The sequence below is a fragment of the Nansenia antarctica genome, assembly GCF_963989245.1.
Source record: "Nansenia antarctica genome assembly, chromosome: 2".
In the NCBI taxonomy this organism is placed as follows: Eukaryota; Metazoa; Chordata; class Actinopteri; order Argentiniformes; family Microstomatidae; genus Nansenia; species Nansenia antarctica.
In genome coordinates, this window is record NC_137675.1 from 88,270,176 (window position 1) to 88,296,482 (window position 26,307).

The 26,307-nt window shown below is 44.5% G+C and overlaps 1 protein-coding gene across 1 annotated transcript; it reads right to left on the bottom strand.

Annotated features, from left to right (window-relative positions):
- Nucleotides 1-8,183: 8,183 nt before the first annotated feature.
- LOC308150838 (MIF4G domain-containing protein B-like) lies at nucleotides 8,184-22,589 on the bottom strand (the record flags this gene model as incomplete). Its single annotated transcript, XM_080523628.1, has 6 exons — nucleotides 22,538-22,589; nucleotides 17,502-17,703; nucleotides 14,742-14,851; nucleotides 11,937-12,092; nucleotides 10,965-11,057; nucleotides 8,184-8,414 (listed from the first exon to the last, which is right to left on the bottom strand). Exons 2-6 carry the CDS (start codon nucleotides 17,569-17,571, stop codon nucleotides 8,184-8,186), a joined length of 660 nt encoding a protein of 219 aa, XP_080379754.1. The 5' UTR covers nucleotides 17,572-17,703; nucleotides 22,538-22,589.
- Between the last annotated feature and the right edge of the window lie 3,718 nt (nucleotides 22,590-26,307).

The window sequence follows — 26,307 nt, forward strand, 5'->3', positions numbered from 1 at the left end:
ACGCTATTGTGTTAAGTTAAGCTATGTTGGTCTGTGAAATTCTTGTATATGAAGCGAAAATGTTCATAAATAAAAAGTCAAAACAAAAAAACATTGAGAACTAATCGGTTTCGAAAGATGGGAGATCCCACTTATGACACATTGCTTACCCTCAGAGTAAACATCAAGCTAATGATTATCTGTATGGCAAGCCGTTTTAACATTTATTAGCTAAATTTGACTAGTCGTAATTCGATTTTTACTAGTCTAAATTTGTATTCAAGATATCTATAACGTCATTCTGACTAGTCAAAACGACAGTTAGAGATATCTGTAATTCAGTTTTGACTAGTCAAAATTGAATTACAGATATCAGCAGTGATGTCACCGAAAACGACACTCAACTCGTCACACATCCTTAAATGACATTGCAGATATCTGTAATTCAGTTTTGACTAGTCAAAATAATAGTTGCAGATATCTCAAACGTCATTATGACTAGTCCGAATTGTATTGCAGGACGATGCTCATGATGCGAGGTATCTCATGATATTGGCGGGAGCAGCAAAGCATCTGATGAGTGTTGGCAGAAGCAATGGCGGTTGCTGTGGTGGATAGGACAGCGCGAAAATGCCATGAAATAGAGAGAATATATCATCAAGGGATTTGTGGTGAACGTGAGATTCGTTCACTAGATGCTTGTTGTATGTTGTATGGTACCTGTACTGTATTAAATTACAATAAAGACCATTCATTCATTCATTGTACTAGACATCTACAGCGCAGTAATTGAAGCTGCTCCAGCGTTTTCTGACGACAACAGACATATCTGAAACGTCATTTCGCCTAGTCTAAACTCTAATTTAAGATATCTGTAATAACATTTCGACTAGGCAGAATGAAAGCTAAAGATATCACCAATTTGAGATATCAATCATTAAAATGAATTTCAAGATATCTATAACTTTATAATAGATATCTCCAATTAAATTACGATTATTCCTAATTCCGGTTTGAGATATCTACAACTTCATTCAAGATATCTTCAACTTAATTTAAGATATCTTAAAGGACAATGTAGATATCTTGAATTAATGGGAATTAAAGATATATTTAACTGGAATTATGACTAGTCAGAATGAAACCGTAGATATCTGAAACTGTAATTACAACTAGTCATAATTCAGTTGCAGATATCGGCAATGTGAATAGCTGATATCTACAACTGAATTGTAGATATCTGTAATGACAAACCCCATACACTTGAATGGCAAAATACATTTGAATCTTACTAGTCAAAATATAATTACAGATATCTCAAATGTGAGTTTTGATTAGTCAAAATATAATTAAAGATATCTTGAATTTGAGTTTTGACTAGGCAAAATGATGTTGCAGATATCAGTAATGAATATCCATTGTAGCTAATAAATGTTAAAACGGCTTGCCATATTATCTGTGTTTCGTATGATGTCCTCTATAAAAACACCACAGAGAGGCTACTGCACGTCAGACATTCCACTCAGACTGTTCACCACCTGACCCAGTCGGAAAGAACCACTGGACGTTGTTGAAACCATGCACCAAGGACCCCAATTGAAATAAGCCAGTGGCTTTCTTGGGTTTTTATCCTGTTAGTTGACCTTGTATGTAATATGTACTTTCATGTACCTACTTCTGCAAATCTTCTAATAAAGTTTTCAATCAATCAATCAAAGGTGAGTTGTCCACTTCTCCATCTCCATTAAACCTTCTGTCTGGAAGATGAAGCAAGCAACACTTCAACAACAGCCTGTTTGGATACTGGATTCTGATTGGCTAGCAACAGTGGTAAATATCCCAACAACCCACAGTTCAGACCGCATTTCCAGTATCAATGCGCCTCCCAATCAGTCTGATTAAGAACACCTGTGCTGACCCACAATGCAATGGTTGATCTGGTTTATGGGACTATATTCTGTGGCGGAAGGATATATGTATTCTGAAACGATTAATGATTGTGAATACATGAATTTAATGTCACAACTGTGTATTTATTTGTTATATTATGTGGTGGCTGTTGTAGAAAAGCAATTGACCATTGGAGGGCGGGGGTTGTGGAGACATTTACCACTGTAACACAACCTGTAGCAGTGGTAAACCGTAAGCTTAGAATGATAAGGTTCTATCTCCGTTTATAAGGTTTTAAATTTGACTTGTTGAGAAACTTGTAGGAACCCTGTATATCACTATTTGCACTTCTGGTTGGATGCTAAACTGCATTTTGTTGCATGGTACTTGTACATTGCAATGACAATAAAGTTTCATCTACCCTACCCTACCCTACTCTACTCTACTCTACTCTACTCTACTCTACTCTACTCTACTCTACTCTACTCTACTCTACTCTACTCTACTCTACTCTACTCTACTCTACTCTACTCTACTCTACTCTACTCTACTCTACTCTACTCTACTCTACTCTACTCTACTCTACTCTACTCTACTCTACTCTACTCTACTCTACTCTACTCTACTCTACTCTACTCTACTCTACTCTACTCTACTCTACTCTACCATACTCTACTCTACTGTCTACTCTACTCTACTGATCTGTTCTGTGTTTCCAGGGGACTCGTTAACGTACCACAGTGGGCAGAAGTTCTCCACCTTTGACAAAGACCAGGACTCCTTCGAGGGGAACTGTGCAGTGAACCACGCAGGGGGGTGGTGGTACAACCACTGCTACCTCTCCAATCCCAACGGCCTCTACGCCTGGGGGCAGAGCCACAGGCTGGGCGCCAACTGGAGGGGCTGGAAGGCTTTCAACACTCTCAGATCCATCTCCATGAAGATACGCCCTGTAGAACTACGCATGTATATATATACTTGATATGTATATGTATATCTATGTTACGGTACATGTGGGAATACGGTACATGTGGGAAAACTATGGTTAGGGTTAGGTGCTAGGGTGACTTGGTACATGCTGGCATGTCTAACCCTACCCCTAATCCTAACCCTAGTTTTCCCACATGTACCGTAACATGTATATAACTATACACTCAAATCCATCTCCATGAAGATACGCCCTGTAGAACTATAACATATATATACTATACATATATATATACAGTATATATATATATATATGATATGTATATAACTATACAGTAAAGGCCTGTATACCTATAACACATATATCAATAAATGCTACTTCCTGTACCAATGTGGTGTGATGTTCAATAAACAGGAATGTGAAAGACTGGACATGTGGAATGATTGGGGAATGAAGTGTGTTGTTATGGCGACCTGTGACGTCACGTTGTGACCATAGCAACGGGCCGTTGGCAGTGACCGTGCCTGCATGGAATGCGTGGCAGTTAACAGAATTACATTAATTTACATGTTTGGCATTTAGCAGATGCCTTGACCCAAAGCGTCTTACAACAAACACATCTGTCTAAGGCCTGGACTACACGTATATGGATATTTTTTTAAGCGGATATTTTCGTCCTAAATAAAAAACTCTGTCCACACCACAAACTTATCTCTGTCCATACGAAGAGCCACAACTGAACACGATCTGTCAAACACCGTAGAAGAACGTTATGGGCATGCGCAGTCAGTTGTAATCAAACGGCGGCAGTGACTCAAACGTAAACAGACCAAACTCTTTGAAACAGACAGAAAAGAAGGTTATGGCGACCAAGAAGAAAGCAAAAACTGATTATTTTGTGTGGACCGACGATGAAGTTGAGCCATTGTTGCTGTTGACAACCATTTTGTGAATCTTGTGAATGTCGACAACCGTTTTGTGAATTTGTGAACGGCTTGACGCTTGATATTTTTTTATTTCTTCACTTTTTTATCCGTTTAGAGAAATCTCTGTTTCTGTGAGTGAAAACGCTGTGTTCGTATGGTTGAGAAGCCCAATTGTACAACCAAATGTGCGTTTGGAAAAATATCCATATACGTGTAGTCCAGGCTACAAGTGAATCATCTATCCATCAGTCATCGCAAGAAAAAAGTAATCTACTATTACCAGAGGCCATTGGCAGTTACAATGCTAGAGGGAGGAAGGATTACTTTTTTTATTTACAGTTGTGTTCCCTGTTCGTTAACTCTGTGTTCTACGTGCTCATGTTATCTGTTGCTTGTTGTTTCTGTGTTTTCAGTTTTTCCCACATTGTCAGCGTCTTTGAGCCTCGGAAAAGCATTATATAAATATAATGAATTATTATTATTATTACAGTAGAGAAAGTGTACTGGGGGGGGGGGGGGTCTTTTAGGAGGGACAGTTAAGGTGTAGCCTGAAGAGATGGAGGTCTTCAGGAGGGACAGTTAAGGTGTAGCCTGAAGAGATGGAGGTCTTTAGGATGGACAGTTAAGGTGTGGCCTGAAGAGATGGAGGTCTTCAGGAGGGACAATTAAGGTGTAGCCTGAAGAGATGGAGGTCTTCAGGAGGGACAGTTAAGGTGTAGCCTGAAGAGATGGAGGTCTTCCGGAGGGACAGTTAAGGTGTAGCCTGAAGAGATGGAGGTCTTTAGGATGGACAGTTAAGGTGTAGCCTGAAGAGATGGTGGTCTTCAGGAGGGACAGTTAAGGTGTAGCCTGAAGAGATGGAGGTCTTTAGGAGGGACAGTTAAGGTGTAGCCTGAAGAGATGGAGGTCTTCAGGAGGGACAGTTAAGGTGTAGCCTGAAGAGATGGAGGTCTTTAGGAGGGACAGTTAAGAGATGGAGGTCTTCAGGAGGGACAGTTAAGGTGTAGCCTGAAGAGATGGAGGTCTTCCGGAGGGACAGTTAAGGTGTAGCCTGAAGAGATGGAGGTCTTTAGGATGGACAGTTAAGGTGTAGCCTGAAGAGATGGTGGTCTTCAGGAGGGACAGTTAAGGTGTAGCCTGAAGAGATGGAGGTCTTTAGGAGGGACAGTTAAGGTGTAGCCTGAAGAGATGGAGGTCTTCAGGAGGGACAGTTAAGGTGTAGCCTGAAGAGATGGAGGTCTTTAGGAGGGACAGTTAAGAGATGGAGGTCTTCAGGAGGGACAGTTAAGGTGTAGCCTGAAGAGATGGAGGTCTTTAGGAGGGACAGTTAAGGTGTAGCCTGAAGAGATGGAGGTCTTCAGGAGGGACAGTTAAGGTGTAGCCTGAAGAGATGGAGGTCTTCAGGAGGGACAGTTAAGGTGTAGCCTGAAGAGATGGAGGTCTTCAGGAGGGACAGTTAAGGTGTAGCCTGAAGAGATGGAGGTCTTCAGGAGGGACAGTGAAGATGTAGCCTGAAGAGATGGAGGTCTTCAGGAGGGTCTTCAGTTAAGGTGTAGCCTGAAGAAATCGGTCTTCAATCTCAGGCAGGAATTGAAGGAATGGTTTACACCTAAAGAAGAACACCAAATGCAGTAGAATCACAGTGATCATCAACACACAACTCAGGAAGAAGCTTGAAGGTTTAAACCCAAGTAAGATTTATTTGAACAAATCAATTTCTCTGCAATCAATGTACAAATTTCAGCTGTAGAAAACAAAAACAAAAAAAGGAATTGACAAGTGTACTTCCGTCATTTGAACAGATGCTCGATTAAACACGGTAATATTTCTAAAAAAATATAACACTGAGCGCTAAGCCTCATTTTGACGGTGAATATAGTTTAGAGAAATGTATAAAACGCTCAAACTTATTTGGTAACTCCATGTGGAACAAAGGCGTCTACTCGATACCTCGATACTTTCAAATAAAGTACTAAAGTACTCTGATTACTTGGTCTGAATGTAGCAATAAATACATCATATACAAATCTTCTGGAAACGTAAATGGTCATATAAAATATACTAAGAGTTAAGGGGAGGCCCGATAGCCTGTTTCCTACTGAAATAAATACCACTGTCATGATATAAATACCACTATCATGATATAAATACCACTATCATGATACATACCACTATCATGATACATACCACTATCATGATACATACCACTATCATGATACATACCACTATCATGATACATACCACTATCATGATATAAATACCACTATCATGATACATACCACTATCATGATACATACCACTATCATGATATAAATGCCACTATCATGATATAAATACCACTATCATGATACATACCACTATCATGACCGTAGTGCTGGTGGTGGAACCCAAACCTTCTGAAGGAATAAAGTGGTTTTCAGATACTTCACTTCTGATTACAACATCTACAAAACAGCAAAAGAAACAAACATGAGCGACGTCTCTATGTTGTAGTGTTATTAGTGCCGGCGCACCACAAACTGTTATAAAATCAGAAAAACACCAGTTTTCTAGCACCAAAGGGTTCTTTAGGAGGCGAGTCTTAGACTAAACACATAGAAAAAACCTGAAAAATCAGAACTACCTGGCATAACTACCTGGTCAAAGCTCACCTGCGTTGAGTATTGCTGTTCATGTTGGCACCACGTGTATCACAAATAAAGGGATGTCAGACAGATTGGAAGTATGCGTGATGTCATTATAATCACAAGTTTAGGATTTGGCCCTGAAAACATAGGAAATGTATCAATGTGTTTCTTGGTCCCAAATGGCAATTCTAACAAAAAATAAACAGCATTACTTTGTGTTAACCTATTTAGTGGTAACAAACAGGCTTAAAGGGATAGGTCACCAAATTACAAAAAATCCAAGGTTCCAAGTTTTTTTTAAAACCGAAAACCAATGGAATTCAACTGACCCTAATTAGCATGTTTGAAATGTAATGCTCAAATCAAGTCATTTTAATCAAGTAGCCTAATTATTACCAGAGAATTTGAGATGACTTGGCCATGACATGCTAACATGCTAATCGTATGCCCTCTATACGCTGGTACATGATGTCACTGGAGAGTCCCAAACAAGCTCTCAGCACCTCACGCAGATATTCAAACTGTCAAACTTGTCATGGTGATCGTCTTTGATTACAATGCAATCACGTTATGCCATATATGCCATTTAGCTGACTTTACCAGTGTATTGGTTTTCAATATTTATAAAATCATAACAATCGATTCAATTAGCTATCAATTGGTGGTTGTTGGTTTTGTAATTTGGGTGAACTACTCCTTTAAAAAAGTGTTGGTGTTCCTGTCTTTAGTGTCTGGAAGGTGAACCCAACACCTGCTGTAAGCTAACATGCTAACAGCTGCTTACTGCTGTACATCTGTAACCCAGTTAAGAGGGTCTTAACCAAGGTGAACGAACTGCATAAACAGCTAAAGAACTATCAAAGTCAGTATCTATAGAAAACCCCATAAAAATCAGTATCTATAGAAACCCCAAAATCAAAATCAGTATCTATAGAAACCCCCAAAATCAAAATCAGTATCAATAGAAAACCCATCAAAGTCAGTAGGCTATCTATAGAAAAGTCAAGCTCAAGTCAGACAAGCCTTTTGATCTGACAAGAATGTGACGTGATGTAAAACGGTGAAATGTTTCTTCTAACAGGAATGTCAACAAGCACAAACAACAACGTTATCTAACTACAAAAAAACAACGCCACGTTGTTCCACACGAAAAACCTCCTGAAATGCTGTAAAACCGTCTGAACGGTAGACTCCGCGACGTGACCTAGCCAAGAAGACCGGCAGTTAAGTTAGCGAAAAAGCAAGACGCGGCTATCGCTAACGTAGGCTACTAGGGTTGGGCGATATGAACATTTACTTATTGCCGAGATTATTTCGGAAAAAATATCACGATATACGATGACATCGTTCGCTGCTGGGGGAGCGCTCGGTGCAGGCGGCTTGCTCTTAATTTGATCATAATATGAATATCGTCCCAACCCTCTTGTGCGCCAACAGAATGGCTAGAATGGTTATGTCATTTGCCATTTAACTTTTGTGTAAAGCCTTTTCTATAGTGTATATGTACCTATTTTTGATCACGTATTTAATCACTAGAATAGTGAAAAACCTTGGCTTGCGTGGTGACGTCATATCTCAGAGTCTACCGTTAAACACACGTTAAACCAACTCCAAACTAACTAAAAGTCTTTGTAGATGAACCTCTAAGTCAACTAAACCCCTTTCTTTTTTCTTTTCATTTCATTTTTTTTCTACAACCATTTACAATTGCACACATCAAATCTCTCTTATCTACTCCGACTAGAGACACACCACCCAGACTAGAGACCTCGCTGTAGTAGTACTTCTGGGATGGTGTGTCTCTAGTCTGGGTGGTGTGTCTCTAGTGTGTCTCTAGTCGGAGACCAGAGAGCTGTAGTAGTACTTCTCCGCGCTGTCGCTGAGGGTCCAGCCCCCGGCCCTGAACTCCAGCACCTCCAGCAGCAGCAGACGGGCCATGCTGCCCACACCCTCCAGCAGCAGGAAGCCGTCCCGCAGCACGTAGAACAGCTCGTCCATGCGCTGCCCGTTCATCTTCTCCAGCTGCTCCCCGATGCGGTGGAGCTGCAGCACCAGCACGTCAACCTGGGGGGAGGGGGCGGGGGGGGGAGGTTAGCAGCGGAACCAGCGTGGATATCTGAAAGACCTTCTGCTAGCATATCAGCCCAATAGAGCTCTCAGGTCTTCTGCTAGCATATCAGCCCAATAGAGCTCTCAGGTCTTTTGCTAGCATATCAGCCCCAATAGAGCTCTCAGGTCTTCTGCTAGCATATCAGCCCAATAGAGCTCTCAGGTCTTCTGCTAGCATATCAGCCCAATAGAGCTCTCAGGTCTTCTGCTAGCATATCAGCCCAATAGAGCTCTCAGGTCTTCTGCTAGCATATCAGCCCAATAGAGCTCTCAGGTCTTCTGCTAGCATATCAGCCCCAATAGAGCTCTCAGGTCTTCTGCTAGCATATCAGCCCAATAGAGCTCTCAGGTCTTCTGCTAGCATATCAGCCCAGTAGAGCTCTCAGGTCTTTTGCTAGCATATCAGCCCAATAGAGCTCTCAGGTCTTCTGCTAGCATATCAGCCCAGTAGAGCTCTTAGGTCTTCTGCTAGTACAGGGGTGGCCAACCCGCGAGCCGCATGTGGCTCTTTGCCTGTCTGTGTGCGGCTCTTTAATCCATTCATTAAAAGTGCGTGGCTCACTCTCTGTGTCTCGATAGACATTGTTTTGGTATGGCAATATATGGCACTCGCCATACCTGGATTCAAAAATAAAATCCCCAGAAAATGTAATCTGAATCACGTTGTGTCATTTTGGTGATTTTATCCACTCCACACAACGGTAACTCAACATCCTCCCGGCTCCATCTCACCCCACCAGCCAGGCGCTGTAGTGGAGCGCAGGGTTGCCAGGCGGGATTTGACCATTTCCAGCCCAACCAGTCTAAAAGCTGCCAAATTCACCCGTCCAGTGTGACCAAATGTAGCCCAATCTGGCAACACTGGAGCGGGACATCGGTTCCTCAATAAACAAGCCATGAGTAACGTTCATGTTAAAACCTTGTCCATGATTCTCGTTCATTCAGATGGGTTAAACAAACGGTATAAACGCCATAATACTGTTGGTTCAAATGTAACATATTAATGAACAAGTTCATGTCATGTTCAGCGAAAAAACGGACCTAACGTCACCCGCGATTGTGAAGCTAACTCTAACAAGCTAGTTAGCAAACATTAAAGATTACAACAGCTAGTTTACATATGTCAACAATGTCTCTATTCTCAATAATTTCTGTAATAATTGTACCAATTTGGGGCCAGTAACACTAACTTGTGTGTGAGTAACTTATATGTGTGTGCAAGCATGTTTTGATATTGTCAATCGTCTCACTTTTAATAGGTGAGCTGTAACACAAATAGGCTATACCAGGGGGAAAAGGAAAATGGACTTAAAGACCTTTTTTGGTCAAAGGGCAGCAGAGACAAGTACAGGGACACAGGTGAGGTCTCACAATACTAGTGTTTTAACAGTGCAGTTAATGTAGAGTTGAGAATAGCTAAATCTGTAATGTTTTGTTTCTAAGGAGATTAAACCAGGTCCACCTGCTAGGAAACATGTAGATTACCACCTACATACTGTAGCTGTCTCCTTTATTCATTACCTTAATGTCATATAAGTCAATTGTATAGAAACAACTCGCCAAAATTGACTATTGCACAACTTATTTGGCTAAAAAAATCCACCAAGGAGGGGAAACCCCCCCACTCAGACCTTGCCATACCTTGGCCTTTGCTGAAATGACAACACTGGTCTCATAGCCTATTGGAAATGTATTGCGTGTGTGTGTGTGTGTGAGAGTGAGAGCTTTTGTGAGCCCGCATGTATGATGTGGCTCTTTCTGGTACCCCAACCATTTTTTTGGGCTCTTAGTCTCCGACTGGTTGGCCACCCCTGTGCTAGCATATCAGCCCAATAGAGCTCTCAGGTCTTCTGACACTGGTTTTCTCTGTGTACCACATGTACAAAAGAAGAGATTTGGTGAGGCTGCATTCTCATTTTATGCTCCAGATTGTGTCTCACTGCCAGTTTACATTAGGGATGCAACCTCAGCACATATGTTCAAGTTAAGACTAAAACCCCATCTTTTTAATATTGCCTTTAAATGACTAAATCATTTAATTAAGATTACATGATGAGTGGAGCACTTTGAGCTGCAACGTTTGCAGGAAAAGCGCTATACAAATAAAAAGTAATTATTATTATTATTATTATTATTATTAGAAGGGACAGTTAAAGTGTAGCCTGAAGAGATGGGTTCTGATAACAACTGTTGGTCTCTCTCTCCCTCCTTCTCCCTCTCTCTCTGTCTCTCTTTCTCTCTTTGACACACTGTTGGTTTCTCTCTCCCTCTCCCTCTCTCTCCCTCCCTCTCTCTCCCTCCCTCCCTCCCTCCCTCTCTCTCTCTCCCTCTCCCAAATTGTGGAATGCAATGTCCTCCTCCTCCCCCTCCTCCTCCTCCTCCTCCTGCTCCTCCTCCCCCTCCTCACCTCCTCCTCCCCCTCCCCCTCCTCCTCCCGCTCCTCCTCCCCTTCCTCCTCTTCCTCCTCCTCCTCCTCTTCCTCCTCCTCCACCTCCCCCTCCTCACCTCCTCCTCGTTCTTCAGGGAGTCTGGCTGGGACAGCCTGAACAGGCAGTCGTACACCGGGTGGACCAGCGCCACCATGGGCATGTTGTTGACCTGAGCAGGAAGACAAGATGGAGGTCGGACTTGTCAGAGCAGGAAGACAAGATCAGGGTTCCCACACCTTCTGAAACGTCACATTCAAGCACCTTTCAAGGACTTTTAAGACTCAATTCCTTCAGATTCAAGGACCCAACACGGCATGGTTTGAGACAGAACTAGATCAGAATTGATATAATAGGAACTATCCGCTCACAGACAACAATTAAAAAGAGAGGCTTGAATGTGTGAACACTAGATGGTCTCTTGCCTTCTCTACCACAGCAAAGCAATATATTGTGAAATATGTGTAAAGTTACTGTGTTATGTTAGCATGGGTTAGAATCCGGTCCATGCCCTGCTTAGATACCCTCTCCTCCTTACTTTCCTGTCTTTCTCTACCGTCTCTAAAAACGGAAAAGAAATATACAAGAGTGGAACTACCACACTACAAAAAACCTTACCCCCCACCCCCCCCGAAAAAAAAAAAGAAAGAAAAGAAAACAACAACCACAATCACCCCAACCCCAACCGCAACCACCACAACAACAACTCTGGCCTTGAGGCAGGTACGAGGACGTGAGGTATGGATGGAGGAAAGACTCTTAGGGACAGGGAGAAGGTAAGGTAGTCGAAGACGTTGCAGATGAAGGTGACGTAGCACACCCCCACCCCCACCCGTACCCCCACCCACACCCCCACCCCCCTGACCCTCACCCTCACCCCCCCACCCTGACCTCACACGTACCTTAAGGTAGTCTAACACGTTGCAGATGAAGGTGACGTAGCACACCCACCACCCCCACCCCCACTCTCACCCGTACCCCCACCCTCACCCACACCCACACACCCCTGACCACACCCGCCCCCACCCCCCCACCCCCACCTCACACGAACCTTGAGGTGGTCGAAGACGTTGCAGATGAAGGTGACGTAGCACACCCACTCCTGCAGGGAGCGCTGTCTGGTCTCCTCCCGCGCCACGAACTCCACCTGCAGACGGTTCAGCAGGTTCCTCCTGAACACGCTGCCGTTGTTCTGCTTCTGCTCCGCCTGCAGGGGGAGACAGAGAGCAGCAGGTCAACAGGAGGCCTGTAGGGGGGGGGTAGAGAGCAGCAGGGGGAGGTAGAGAGCAGGAGGTCAACAGGAGGCCTGTAGGGGGAGGTAGAGAGCAGCAGGGGGAGACAGAGAGCAGCAGGTCAACAGGAGGCCTGTAGGGGGCGGTAGAGAGCAGCAGGGGGAGGTAGAGAGCAGGAGGTCAACAGGAGGCCTGTAGGGGGAGGTAGCGAGCAGGAGGTCAACAGGAGGCCTGTAGGGGGGGTAGAGAGCAGGAGGTCAACAGGACTGCCTGTAGGGGGAGACAGAGAGCAGGAGGTCAACAGGCTCTTAAGACGGCGGTCCTGATTCCTGCCTCTCTGCTCAGGTGGCTTTAGAAACAGAGAACTGAGTTCATTACAAAACCAGTTTACGCTTCCATCTTCTAGTCCTAGTCTAGTTTACTACTGGAGGACAAACATAAGAAAACAGGGTTGAGAAACAACCAGCTGTACAGCATGTAAAATGTCTTCACTGTTCTCAGGAGTGGTTACCTAGACCAGGGGCCTTCAACCTTTTTCAACCCAAGGACCCCTTGGATGAGAGACAAACAGAACAGGGACCCCCACATGTAATATATATATAAGCCTATAATAACTTTTATATTAACTTCATTCACCTTTTATTTCACCATATTAATCTATTTATATACTGGGTTATTAGCCTATATATGTTTATGATTGATAAAACGTTCATGCATAATTATGATTGGTTATTATTATTATTATTGTTTTTGTTGTTGTTGTTGTTCTTGATGAGGCTTATATTTTCTATTATTATTATTTTTCAACAATGAAACTTTTAGCTTCAGGAAGCAAGGGATGCCTACCTCCTGGGTGGAGGTTGTCAGGCAGAACATCATGTCATCCTCAGGCTGCAGTCTGGAACTGTATTTTCTCTTCAGGTAGGTGAGGGAGGAGAATCCTCTTTCACAAAGATAAGTTGTTGCAAAAGGCAAGAGGCTCACCATGGCCTTTGCTGTCAGTTGGGGGAAGTATTTCTGGCAATGGATCCAGAACTGGGTGAGAGGCTGTGACTCGTACACATTCTTGTGTGTACTGTCTGTGGTTAGGTCGATCAGCTGATCTTCCTCAGCGGCTGTCAGGTTTGAGCCATCGGATGCATTGTCTTTGAATGATAACCGTATCCATGTCTTGTGCTTTCTCCAAGACTCAGTCTCAGAAAAGTACTTCTCAAATTGACTTTCGAGTGCCTCCAAGTGATCAACAATTGCGCATTTCACATCAGGCGAGGGCGCATTGAAATGCGCAGCCAGCTCCGCGCGGTTTTGGCCTACCAGAATCTCGAGGATAGCTGTGCGTAATTCAAAGACGCGCGCCAATACTGATCCACGGGAAAGCCATCTGACCTCGGAATGGTAAAGGAGCGCGTTGTGTTCCTCTCCTATAGCGGCGCATAGAGAAGCAAAGAGGCGGGTTTGTTATTATCAAACTAGTAACTAAATTAGTAACGTTATGCTAGTTATTAATTAACGTTAATTTCGCAATGAAGACCGAACTGCAGCGTTTTTGCCAACACCTAGCTTGCTAGACAGGTGTGTTTTTTTTCCAGCTGACGTTATGTTAGACTCTAGAATCATGGGCATCATTTATTTTGTAAATAGTTTTTGTCAAAAGTAGCTTATTATTGCCTATTAATGCTTGTACCTTACTCAATATCATTTTTGTTATATTTTTTAATTCTCACTGATTATTTTGGTGAAAGTTGTCAATTATTATGACAGAAATTGGCGGACCCCCTGCAGTACCTCTGCGGACCCCCTAGGGGTCGCGGACCCCCGGTTGAAGACCACTGACCTAGACAATGGTGGTTAGGGGTGGTTACCTAGGAGACGGTGGTTACCTTGACGACGATGGTTACCTAGACAATGGTGGTTACCTAGACCAGTATTTCTCAACCCTCTCCTCGGGGCGCCCCAGCTGTGATCTGTTCCACCACCAGCTCACCTGATTCAACTAATCAAGTGCAAAGCAATTATGGTTTGTACTTGATTAGTTGGATCAGGTGTGCTGGTGGTGGAACAGATCAGATATGTGGAGCGGCTGGGGGTCCCCGAGGAGAGGGTTGAAAACCACTGACCTAGACGATGATGGTGGTTACCTAGACGATGATGGTGGTTACCTAGACGATGATGGTGGTAACGTAGACGACGGTGGTTACCTAGACGACGGTGCTTACCTAGACGACGGTGGTTACCTAGACTACGATGGTTACCTAGACAACGGTGGTTACCTGGACAACGGTGGTTACCTAGACGATGGTGTATCAGAGGTGGTTACCTAGACTACGATGGTTACCTAGACAACGGTGGTTACCTGGACAACGGTGGTTACCTAGGCGATGGTGTATCAGAGGTGGTTACCTAGACTACGATGGTTACCTAGACAACGGTGGTTACCTAGACGATGGTGTATCAGAGGTGGTTACCTAGACTACGATGGTTACCTAGGAGACAGTGGTTACCTGGACGATGGTGGTTACCTAGGAGACGGTGGTTACCTGGACGATGGTGGTTACCTAGGAGACGGTGGTTACCTAGGAGACGATGGTTACCTAGGCGATGGTTGCCTAGGAGACGGTGGTTACCTGGGCGATGGTGTAGCAGATGCGTCCTGCCTCCTTGCTGAACAGCGCGTCCTTCAGGCTCTGGTCCACAATCACGTTAGACACCTTCTCCAGGTCCACCGCACTGGGCTCTAACACACACACACACACACACACACACACACACACACACACACACACAGGGACGGACACACACACACACACACACACACACACACACACAGGGACCGACACACACACACACACACACACACACACACACACACACACACAGGGACCGACACACACACACACACACACACACACACACACACAGGGACGGACGGACACACACACACACACACACACAGGGACGGACACACACACACACACACACAGAGAGATGGTCACACACTGCACTAGGCTCTGAGAGGGAGAGACGGTCACACACTCACTCTAATCCATTTCACAAAACAACATCAGACTGAATACAAGTAAACAAACAACCTGAGGCAGGGCAGCGCCACAACACCAACAACGTAATGTAACAAGGACAGTAGATACAATATCAGTAACAGTAATAAAACAGTAAATATAATAGAATCAAATAGAGAGTTATTATAGCTGCAGCTGAGGGAGTAGAGAGCAGAGTGTAATAGCCCCTGGCCTGAGCTAGATTACTCTTCCTGCTACGACTGGTGGATTGATGATTCACTTGCTTAGTCAAATGTATTGATTGTAAGTCGCTTTGGAATAATAATAATAATAATAATAGGCCTAATAATAATAACCTTTATTTGTATAGCGCTTTTCCTGCAAAGGTTGCAGCTCAAAGTGCTTTAATCATTATATAATCATCATTTAATTACTTAAGCATTTAAAGGCAATATTAAAAAGATGGGTTTTTAGTCTTGACTTTAACATAATGTGCTGAGGTTGCATCCCTAATGTAAACTGGCAGTGCGTTCCACAATCTGGGTGCATAAAATGAGAATGCAGCCTCACCAAATCTCTTCTTTTGTACATGTGGTACACAGAGAAAACCAGCGTCAGAAGACCTGAGAGCTCTATTGGGCTGATATGCTAGCAGAAGACCTGAAAGCTCTATTGAGCTGATATGCTAGCAGAAGACCTGAGAGCTCTATTGGGCTGATATGCTAGCAGAAGACCTGAGAGCTCTATTGGGCTGATATGCTAGCAGAAGACCTGAGAGCTCTATTGGGCTGATATGCTAGCACAAGACCTGAGAGCTCTATTGGGCTGATATGCTAGCAGAAGACCTGAGAGCTCTATTGGGCTGATATGCTAGCACAAGACCTGAGAGCTATATTGGGCTGATATGCTAGCAAAAGACCTGAGAGCTCTATTGGGCTGATATGCTAGCAGAAGACCTGAGAGCTCTATTGGGCTGATATGCTAGCAGAAGACCTGAGAGCTCTATTGGGCTGATATGCTAGCAGAAGACCTGAGAGCTCTATTGGGCTGATATGCTAGCAGAAGACCTGAGAGCTCTATTGGGCTGATATGCTAGCAGAAGACCTGAGAGCTCTATTGGGCTGATATGCTAGCAGAAGACCTGAGAGCTCTATGGGTCTGATATGCTAGCAGAAGACCTGAGAGCTCTATTGGGCTGATATGCTGGCAACAGACCTGAGAGCTCTATGGGGCTGATATGCTAGCAGAAGACCTGAGAGCTCTATTGGGCTGATATGCTAGCAGAAGACCTGAGAGCTCTATTGGGCTGATATGCTAGCAGAAGACCTGAGAGCTCTATTGGGCTGATATGCTAGCAGAAGACCTGAGAGCTCTATTGGGCTGATATGCTAGCAGAAGACCTGAGAACTCTATTGGGCTGATATGCTAGCAGAAGACCTGAGAGCTCTATTGGGCTGATATGCTAGCAGAAGACCTGAGAGCTCGATGGGTCTGATATGCTAGCAGAAGACCTGAGAGCTCGATGGGTCTGATATGCTAGCAGAAGACCTGAGAGCTCTATTGGGCTGATATGCTGGCAACAGACCTGAGAGCTCTATGGGGCTGATATGCTAGCAGAAGACCTGAGAGCTCTATTGGGCTGATATGCTAGCAGAAGACCTGAGAGCTCTATTGGGCTGATATGCTAGCAGAAGACCTGAGAGCTCTATTGGGCTGATATGCTAGCAGAAGACCTGAGAGCTCTATTGGGCTGATATGCTAGCAGAAGACCTGAGAACTCTATTGGGCTGATATGCTAGCAGAAGACCTGAGAGCTCTATTGGGCTGATATGCTAGCAGAAGACCTGAGAGCTCTATGGGTCTGATATGCTAGCAGAAGACCTGAGAGCTCTATTGGGCTGATATGCTGGCAACAGACCTGAGAGCTCTATGGGGCTGATATGCTAGCAGAAGACCTGAGAGCTCTATTGGGCTGATATGCTAGCAGAAGACCTGAGAGCTCTATTGGGCTGATATGCTAGCAGAAGACCTGAGAGCTCTACTGGGCTGATATGCTAGCAGAAGACCTGAGAGCTCTATTGGGCTGATATGCTAGCAGAAGACCTGAGAGCTCTATTGGGCTGATATGCTAGCAGAAGACCTGAGAGCTCTACTGGGCTGATATGCTAGCAGAAGACCTGAGAGCTCTATTGGGCTGATATGCTAGCAGAAGACCTGAGAGCTCTATTGGGCTGATATGCTAGCAGAAGACCTGAGAGCTCTATTGGGCTGATATGCTAGCAGAAGACCTGAGAGCTCTATTGGGCTGATATGCTAGCAGAAGACCTGAGAGCTCTATTGGGCTGAGGATGAGACCCTGAGGCGCACCTTTGAGTGCCGTCTTCAGCAGCTTCTGAGTCTCCATGTCGAAGGACTGGATCTCTTTACAGCTGTCCATCCTAGACAGAGAGCATCCAATCAGCACCTGGGAAGAACAGCTGGCATCCAATCACCACCTGGGAAGAACAGCTGGCATCCAATCACCACCTGGGAAGAACAGCAGGCATCCAATCACCACCTAGGAGGAACTCTGAGACAGACAACCATGTGTGCACATGTTACTGAAAGCAGATCATCCAACAGATACCTTTATCATTACTAACAGGCAAGGCAAGACACATGTATTTATATAGATATAGAATACACATATTCATACAGGTGAATGCAAACTCATAGTGCTTTTACATAAAAACATGCCATAAAAAAACAATTAAAAAGTTTAAATAATAAATAACACACACACACACACACCCTTAGTTCAGCATTGCACATTTCACACTCTCACACACACACACTTATTCAGAGATTCTTCTGCTGTTACTATGCCACCTTATTGTTATTTCTATTATTATTATTATTATTATTATTATTATTATTATTATTATTACTACTAAATCAGGTGTAGTGCTGAGGCACAAATGTGTACATTTCAAGCCTGCAAACTGCGACACTTTAAATGAATGTGCAATAACACTATTGTGCAATATGACAACCCTAGTCGTCTATCTGTACAGTATAGTATAGTGGATAGTGTACATAGCCTTTATTTATGTAAACCAGCTCCTTTCCCTTCTTGTTCTTTTTTCGTTTTTTTTTTCTTTCCTAGCACCAGGGGAGCCACCCCTCCCAAATTTCGTTGTTTGGTACCTGTACTGTAGCAATGACAATAAAGACTATTCATTCATTCATTCACTACTACTAGGGATGTCCCGATCCGATACTGAGATCGGATATCGACCCGATATTGGTCCTGAATGCTGGATCGGAGATCGGACCAGAAAAAAAAAAGGCTCCGATCCGCGTGCCCGATCCGCGTCTGTGTTACGTCTGTGTTTACGACAGTTTGGGCTTTACGACATGTGCCGTATTACGTTTTGTGTTACACTCGTGTTTGATTAAATGGAGTTGCCAGCTCCGACTACAAGCTCTGAGTTCGACTCCGTTATTGAACATAACATTGGCGAGATGCGAGAGAAACTCCCCCCAGACAGCAAAATTGCAAAAGCAATAACGGAGAAATTGGTTCGGTTTATTGTGCTCGACGACCAACCACTTTCGGTGGTAGAGAATGTGGGGTTTCGGAGTTTAATTGAACACCTAGAGCCGCGTTATACTTTGCCCAGTCGGCATTATATAACCGAAAATGCCATCCCGAAAATGCACAATGAAGTGTGTGAGTTCCTCGCCAAACTATTGGAGAATGTCGATGCTATTAGCTTCACAACGGACATTTGGAGCTCAGACGTGTGTCCAATGTCGTTGTTGAGTCTCACAGCACACTGGATAGACTCTGATTTTACTTTCAAGAAAGCGGTGCTGCATGCCCGTGAGTTCCGTGGCTCACACACTGGGGATTCCATTAAGGCAGCCATGGAGGAGATGCTGCTCGAATGGAAAATTAACAAAAGCAAAGTCCATGTCGTTTTAAGAGAGGTGGTCACTGAGTACTGCAGAGTACTATTTTTGTTGCTTTAATAAAGGCTGGCAGTCTTTAATTTAACTGTTGTTGGTGTGGACTATATACTGGGGAGGTATTTGAATGAATGAATGAATGAATGGTCTTTATTGTCATTGCTACAGTACAGGTACCAAACAACGAAATTTAGGAGGGGTGGCTCCCCTGGTGTTAGGAAAAAAAAAATAAAAAAAAAATAAAAAAAATTCAGGGGTCAAAAAATGTATACAAATATCGGATCGGTATCGGTATCGCCGATACCCGAAGCCCAGGTATCGGTATCGGTATCGGTAGTGAAAAAGTGGGATCGGGACATCCCTAACTACTACTATTACTATTGCATTGTTAATGGTTCACTGTTGCGTTGCTGAGGCGTTGGTTGTATTGCCCCTAAAGCATTTCATTCCACTCCATATTGTGTACCTGACAAATACACTTAGATTTTTACTTTGATTTTGATTTGATAATAGGTGAGAGTCACAAATCAGCACTTTAAAAAAAGTACTATGTCGACAGCATGTCTTTTCACATTAGGCAGCAACAGGTGAGTCCTATTGACACTGCCACGCCGGGCTGATGCCAAACTCATCACCACCAGGGTTGCCAGATGGGATTGACCATTTACAGCCTACCCAGTCTATAACCGCTAAATCCAGTTTTAGCTGACGCTTTTTATCCAAAGCGACTTCAGTGATTCCCGCAGAAATGAAATATACTTTGGGGGAACGACTCGGCCCCCCCCCCCCCCCCTCCCGTGAAAAATTTTGAGATTTTTTTTCTCAATTCCTGCATTCTAGTGAATTTTCATAGTAGCACTGCACTTCAGACAACCTACAACTGGTGATGGTGTCTAGGTCTTTAAGTGTTAAACAGCTGAGAGCAGTCACTGCTGTTTTTTGTGGTCTTCTTTCACACACACATCTTACCAAGTGTGTATGAACATCCTCACAAACCAACAAAGAACATGATCTATATTAAATTCAAAGTATCATTTATGGTTTTTAAAGTTTTTTTTACTCACTGAGCACAAATTATACTTTGGGGGGAGCCAATTAACATGCTGTGGGAATCACTGGACTTCCACATTGCAACGTCGAGTGCGTACATGTTTCAGTATACACGGTCCCCCAGCGGGAATCGAACCCACAACCTATTGCTGAGGGAATCACAGGCCTGAGAAAGAAAGAGGAGACATGGCTGGGTCAGTATCGACTGTTGCCATGACTCCCTTCACTCCTCCACTCCTTCCCTCCCTCCTTCCCTCCTCCACTCCCTCCATCCCTCCACCCCTTCCCTCCACCCCTCCCTCCCTTCCCTCCACTCCTCCCTCCCTTCCCTCCACCCCTCCCTCCATCCCTCCCTTCCCTCCATCCCTCCCTTCCCTCCACCCCTCCCTCCTTCCATCCCTCCACCCCTCCCTCCTTCCCTCCCTTCCCTCCACCCCTCCCTCCCTTCCCTCCATCCCTCCCCTCCATCCCTTCCCTCCATCCATCCCTCCCTTCCCTCCCTTCCCTCCATCCCTTCCCTCCATCCATCCCTCCCTTCCCTCCCTCCCTTCATCCCTCCCTTCCCTCCATCCATCCCTCCCTTCCCTCCCTCCCTCCCTTCATCCCTCCCTTCCCTCCATCCATCCCTCCCTTCCCTCCATCCATCCCTCCCTCCCTTCCTCCATCCCTTCCCTCCATCCATCCCTCCCTCCCTCCATCCCTCCCTTCCCTTCCCTCCATCCCTCCCTCCATCCCTCCCTTCCCTTCCCTCCATCCCTCCCTTCCCTTCCCTCCATCCCTCCCTCCATCCATCCCTCCCTTCCCTTCCCTTCCCTCCATCCCTCCCTCCCATCCATGCCTCCCTCCCTCCCTTCACTTCATCTACTGTTGCCATGACTCCCTTCACTCACTCCCTCCCCTCCCTCCCTCCCCAGTAGCCCATTCGGCGGTAACCCGCCCCCATCTGGCCACCCTGCCAGCGGCCCCAGGACAGTCACAATAGCCACGTGACGTCCGAATGTGTGCTGTCATCAACCCTAACCCTAACCCTCTTTCACAGGGGGGATATGAGGGATTAAGCCCACAACATACATACTCACTCAGCTCGTCTAATAGTCAAGCAACACTTGATTGTTTCGTTTGAAAACAAACAGCAAACGTCTAGTTTGTGTTGGTTTCTATGGTTCTACACGGGACAACGCTGTGCGCATGCGCAGCTTCTTCCACAGCCAGGCAACGCTGCTAGCTGGCTAAAGCTTCGTGCACACCGCGAACCGTGACCCACCGTTCTGACGCAACCTGGTGGGATGGGCTTGACGCATGTCGCATGCGATGCAGACGCAACATGTGTGCACAGCGGGGGAAGTTTGAACAAAAAGTTTTAACAATAGAGGAGCAATTGATTCTTGCCGTCTCTGGCCAACCAAAAGTTTGATACAGCTACATGCTGATACAGCTACATGTTGATACATATGTAAGGTGAATAGTGAGTTAACATGTTTATTAGTTGTATCCCTTCCTTGTTGTAAAACGTGTTGTTGTTGAACATGTCTGTGACTGAGATAGACTAGATACTACGGAGGATGTTATCATAGTGTCTGTGATGCTAACGGCGCCATCTTTGCTAGCCTGTGGAGACGCTATGATAGCATTAGCTCCACACGGATTTAACATGAACAGTAGTAGACTACACTTGTAGTAGTAGTAGTAGTTGTATAAGGTGAATAGTGACTGGTTATTCAGTACCCAGTCTGGAGACTAGATAGAAAATGAGCTCCTACGTGGGTAACATCATCTCTTATAAGCCCAGGATACATGATAGCCTTTAGCTAGGCTAGCGAAGTTTCCCACAGAGGTGGGGGAAAAAACGTCAGATTAGATATATAAACTGGTTATTTTGATAAACCAAATACATTTTGCGAATATATATGGTTACTTTCTCGCCTGAAAACATATAAAAACTTCATAAAATGACATATTAACACTTGTAGAGCCAAATTAAAGATTTTCGCCAATGGCGGATTTTACATCTAAAGGCGAAAGCGCTGGTCAAGAAACTACTTCCGGTTGTTTTGACGGACCCAACGCAACGCAAAAGCTGAAATATTTTGACTGATTACCGCACCCTGACGGACAAGAAACGCAATGCAGAGCAACGCAACGGATCAACGCAACTGCCCCATTGAGATGAATGACTTCCGTGCAACGCAATGACCTGGTGTGCACGAAGCTTGACTCCGGTCTCACACAGTAAACATGAGGAGAGAGTGTTGCTGTTAGCTCTTGTTAACTAACTAACCCTAACTAACTAACCCTGACTAACTAACCCTGACTAACTTCGCCTCCGCCGAGCAGGGTGAGGGTTCGGGAGGCCACACACACACACACACACACACACGCAGAGGAACGGGAATGTTACTTACTTTACTTTGGTGAAGTTCAGCTCGACGCATCCATGACATCCACACACAGCTGATGATGGGTCGACTTCCTGACTACCGTCTGCGCATGCGCCGTGTTCCAAGACCCATCACACAGGTCTGCACAGCCAAGACACGAACAACTATACACACTCAAACATTTCCATACATCTAGCTAGGATTTTTTTTTTTTTTTTTTTTAAGAATTGTTCGTGTTTTGGCGATGCAAACCCGCGAGTCTTGGAACACGGCGCCTGCGCAGACGGTAGTCAGGAAGCTAATACATAATAATCATAATAATAATAATAATAATAATAATAATACAAAATAGCATTCAAGTAACACAAAGCCAAACACCGGGCTCTATTCTGATAAAGGAATTGTGTGGCTTTCACATCTGAAACTACACCAAGTTGTTGTACAATCTTTTATTTGAAAATATAGAAAGACACACACACACACACACACACACACACACACACACACACACACTGCTTCAGTAGCCAGCGCAGTAGACCCACACACACACCAAGTGTTGTCCAACATAACATACACAGAATAAATATCCCATCTTTAAATACAGAAATATATATGGCGCATACATTAAAAACCCAAAGCACACATCCAGGGGGGTATGCCATCAACATCGCTAAAGGAAAATCCAGGCTTATTTTGATAACTCTCACAAGACTTCATAAAAGATAAGCCTGGATTTTACTTTAGCGACATTGATGGAACACCCCCCAGATTCTCAGGCATGAGTGACAGCTAGAAACTTCGCAGGCTGCATTTACATTTTTTTTTTTTTACATTTAGCCGACACAACTTACTTTTATCACTTTGGATAAAAGCGTCTGCTAAATGTCAAAAAGTGACAGTTTGACATCACAGGTTACACCAAATAAAAGCTATCAAATAACATACTTATTGAAGATTACAGAAACTTACTTTCAGAAAGTTTGAAACTTACTCACATCACATTACACTCTCATTAAAATGACTCACACTTGTTACACTTGTCTTCTGTCACATTTTTTTTGGGTCCCTCATGAATTTGGGGTCTAATCTAAATCTAGTTCCTTCCAACCAGCCGCAGTGTTAATTTTGTCAGGCTTTTTAGTCACTTAGTCTTTGGTGTTTAGATGAAGATGCACACCAGTTCTAGTCACACCAAGTCACCTCCATTTTTCTTAGTTCCAGTCCAGTTCCAGTTGATGAAAACTGAAAACATTCCAGTGCAGTGTCAGTCCACAAAAACTCCAAAACATTTTAGTCAAGTTTTCGTCGCTGACTACCTAGACTAAAATGTTTGGGAGTTTTTGTGAACTGACACTGCACTGGAATGTTTTCAGTTTTCATCAACTGGAACTGGACTGGAACTAAGAAAAATTGAGGTGACTTGGTGTGACTAGAACTGGTGTGCATCTTCATCTAAACACCAAAGACTAAGTGACTAAAAAGCCTGACAAAAGTAACACTGCAACCAGAGCTTTGTCCTGGGACACTGGCTACTAAGGACTGTTCACGTGTTCCCTTTCCTACAGCATTAACACTAGAACAGCCATGAGTAAAGAGAAATGTTATATCTTTGCACTCGATCAAATTTCAGGACCCTCCTTTCATGACTTTTCCTAGATATGTGCGTTCTACCACCCAGTATCCTCACATGTTCTAAATCACATCAGGATAAGCTAGTATTAGGCTATTTTTTTCCAGTTTTTCTGTGTAGGAAGCAGGCTTGTTTACAAGCGGTCAACTAGTGGTCGTTGTGTGTAAGTAGCAGCTTCCCATTGTAAAGACTATGGTCATTTGACCCCCGAGGCGGCTCTTATAGTAGGTAAAACAGGCACGGCTGTTCTAGTGTTAACCAGTGTCCCAGTCCCTTTCCTACAGCCTTAACCACCAGTGTCCCAGCCGCTTCAAGTGTTTCAGATAGTGTAAAGATCCCTCTCCCTTTTCTCATGAAGTTCAAAATAAACCACCACCCCAAAACACAACATTTGAAAAAAAACAAAGACAAGAAAAAGAGCCATTTGGGAGGTATATGCCCCATCCTTCCTTCTGGACAGCTAAGGGAACTCAACACGTTTGCAGAGGTTTCAATATGATTATGACCTTGGGTCACAACCTTAGTTTTTACACGAAGGCAACAACATAAAATGGAGAAGAAAAATGAAAAATAAACAAATATGTGACATTATTTCTGGTGGATGGCAGACAGACAACCCTGGACAGACAGACACCCCTGGACAGACAGACAACCCTGGACAGACAGACACCCCTGGACAGACAGTGTTAATTTTGTCAGGCTTTTTAGTCACTTAGTCTTTGGTGTTTAGATGAAGATGCACACCAGTTCTAGTCACACCAAGTCACCTCCATTTTTCTTAGTTCCAGTCCAGTTCCAGTTGTGAAAACTGAAAACATAACATTTTATCAGTCCACAAAACCCCCAAAACATTTTAGTCTAGCCGTAGTCAGCGACGAAAACTCGACTAAAATGTTTTGGGAGTTTTTGTGGACTAGACTGCACTGGAATGTTTTCAGTTTTCATCAACTGGAACTGGACTGGAACTAAGAAACTTTTTTGGGATAGCCCCAAAAGCCTGTCTCTCTGTGTCCTGCTGATGCTGTTACACCTGTTGTCTGTTACTTCTTATTTTCACTTGTTTTGCCTATTTTTAACCTGCTATGACTTTCGCTCTTTTATTATGTTTTATTATGTTATTTCTTTATTATGTTTCTCTATATGTAAAGCACTTTGTGACCCCTGGTCTGGGATAGGTGCTATACAAATACATTTTACTTACTTACTTACTTACTTAGTCACGTGGACGCTCCGGCGCTCTCAGAGCGAATTTACGAACGCGTCCTGTGTCTGATGTGTAAACAGGGCCGGAGGCAGAGACAGGGACGTCAGGTCGTTGCACGACAGTCGCCCCGCGGTTCCTCTCTCTCCGACCGAGCCTCGACCTAACTAGCAACCTCCGAACTTGCCGACACACCTGGTCGTCTCCTCAAATACCCGACGCTAACCGGCTACGCTATCGCTAAGCTAGCTGCTCGACAGCGAGGGTGGGTGGGAGGTATTGGGGGGGTATTTGAGCTTGAGGAGTGAGTTTTTCCTATATTAACTGGGTTACACGGGTACACATCGTGATATTCCTAACCTCCTATTAACACCTCTAACAGTCGCTTAATACTTCAGCCATGCTGACGATTAGACAAGTCTGGAGGGAGGGAGGGAGGGAGAGAGGGAGGGATGGAGGGAGGGAGGGAGGAAGGGATGGAGGAAGGGAGGAAGGGAGGAAGGGATTGAAGGAGGGAAGAAGGGAGGGAGGGATGGAGGGACGGAGGGAGGGAGTGAAGGGAGGGAGTGAGGGAGGGAGGAAGGGAGGGAGCAATGGAGGGAAGGAGGGAGGGATGGAAGGAAGTGATGGAGGGAGGAAGGGAGGGATGGAGAGAAGGAGGGAGGGATGGAAGGGAGGAAGGGAGGGAGGGAGGGAAGGAGTGGAGGGAGTCATGGCAACAGTAGATACTGCTCCAGCCATGTCTCCTCTTGGTCTGTGATTCCCTCAGCGATAGGTTGTGGGTTCGATTCCCGCTGGGGGACCGTATATACTGAAACATGTTACGCACTCGTTGCAATGTCAATGTGGAAGTCGCTTTGGATAAAAAGTGTCAGCTAAAACGAAAACATTTTCTTCCTTTTTCGTCCTTTTTCTTCCTCGTGTCCCAGGCAGCGTTGTGAGTCTCTGGCGGCTCCTAGCTGC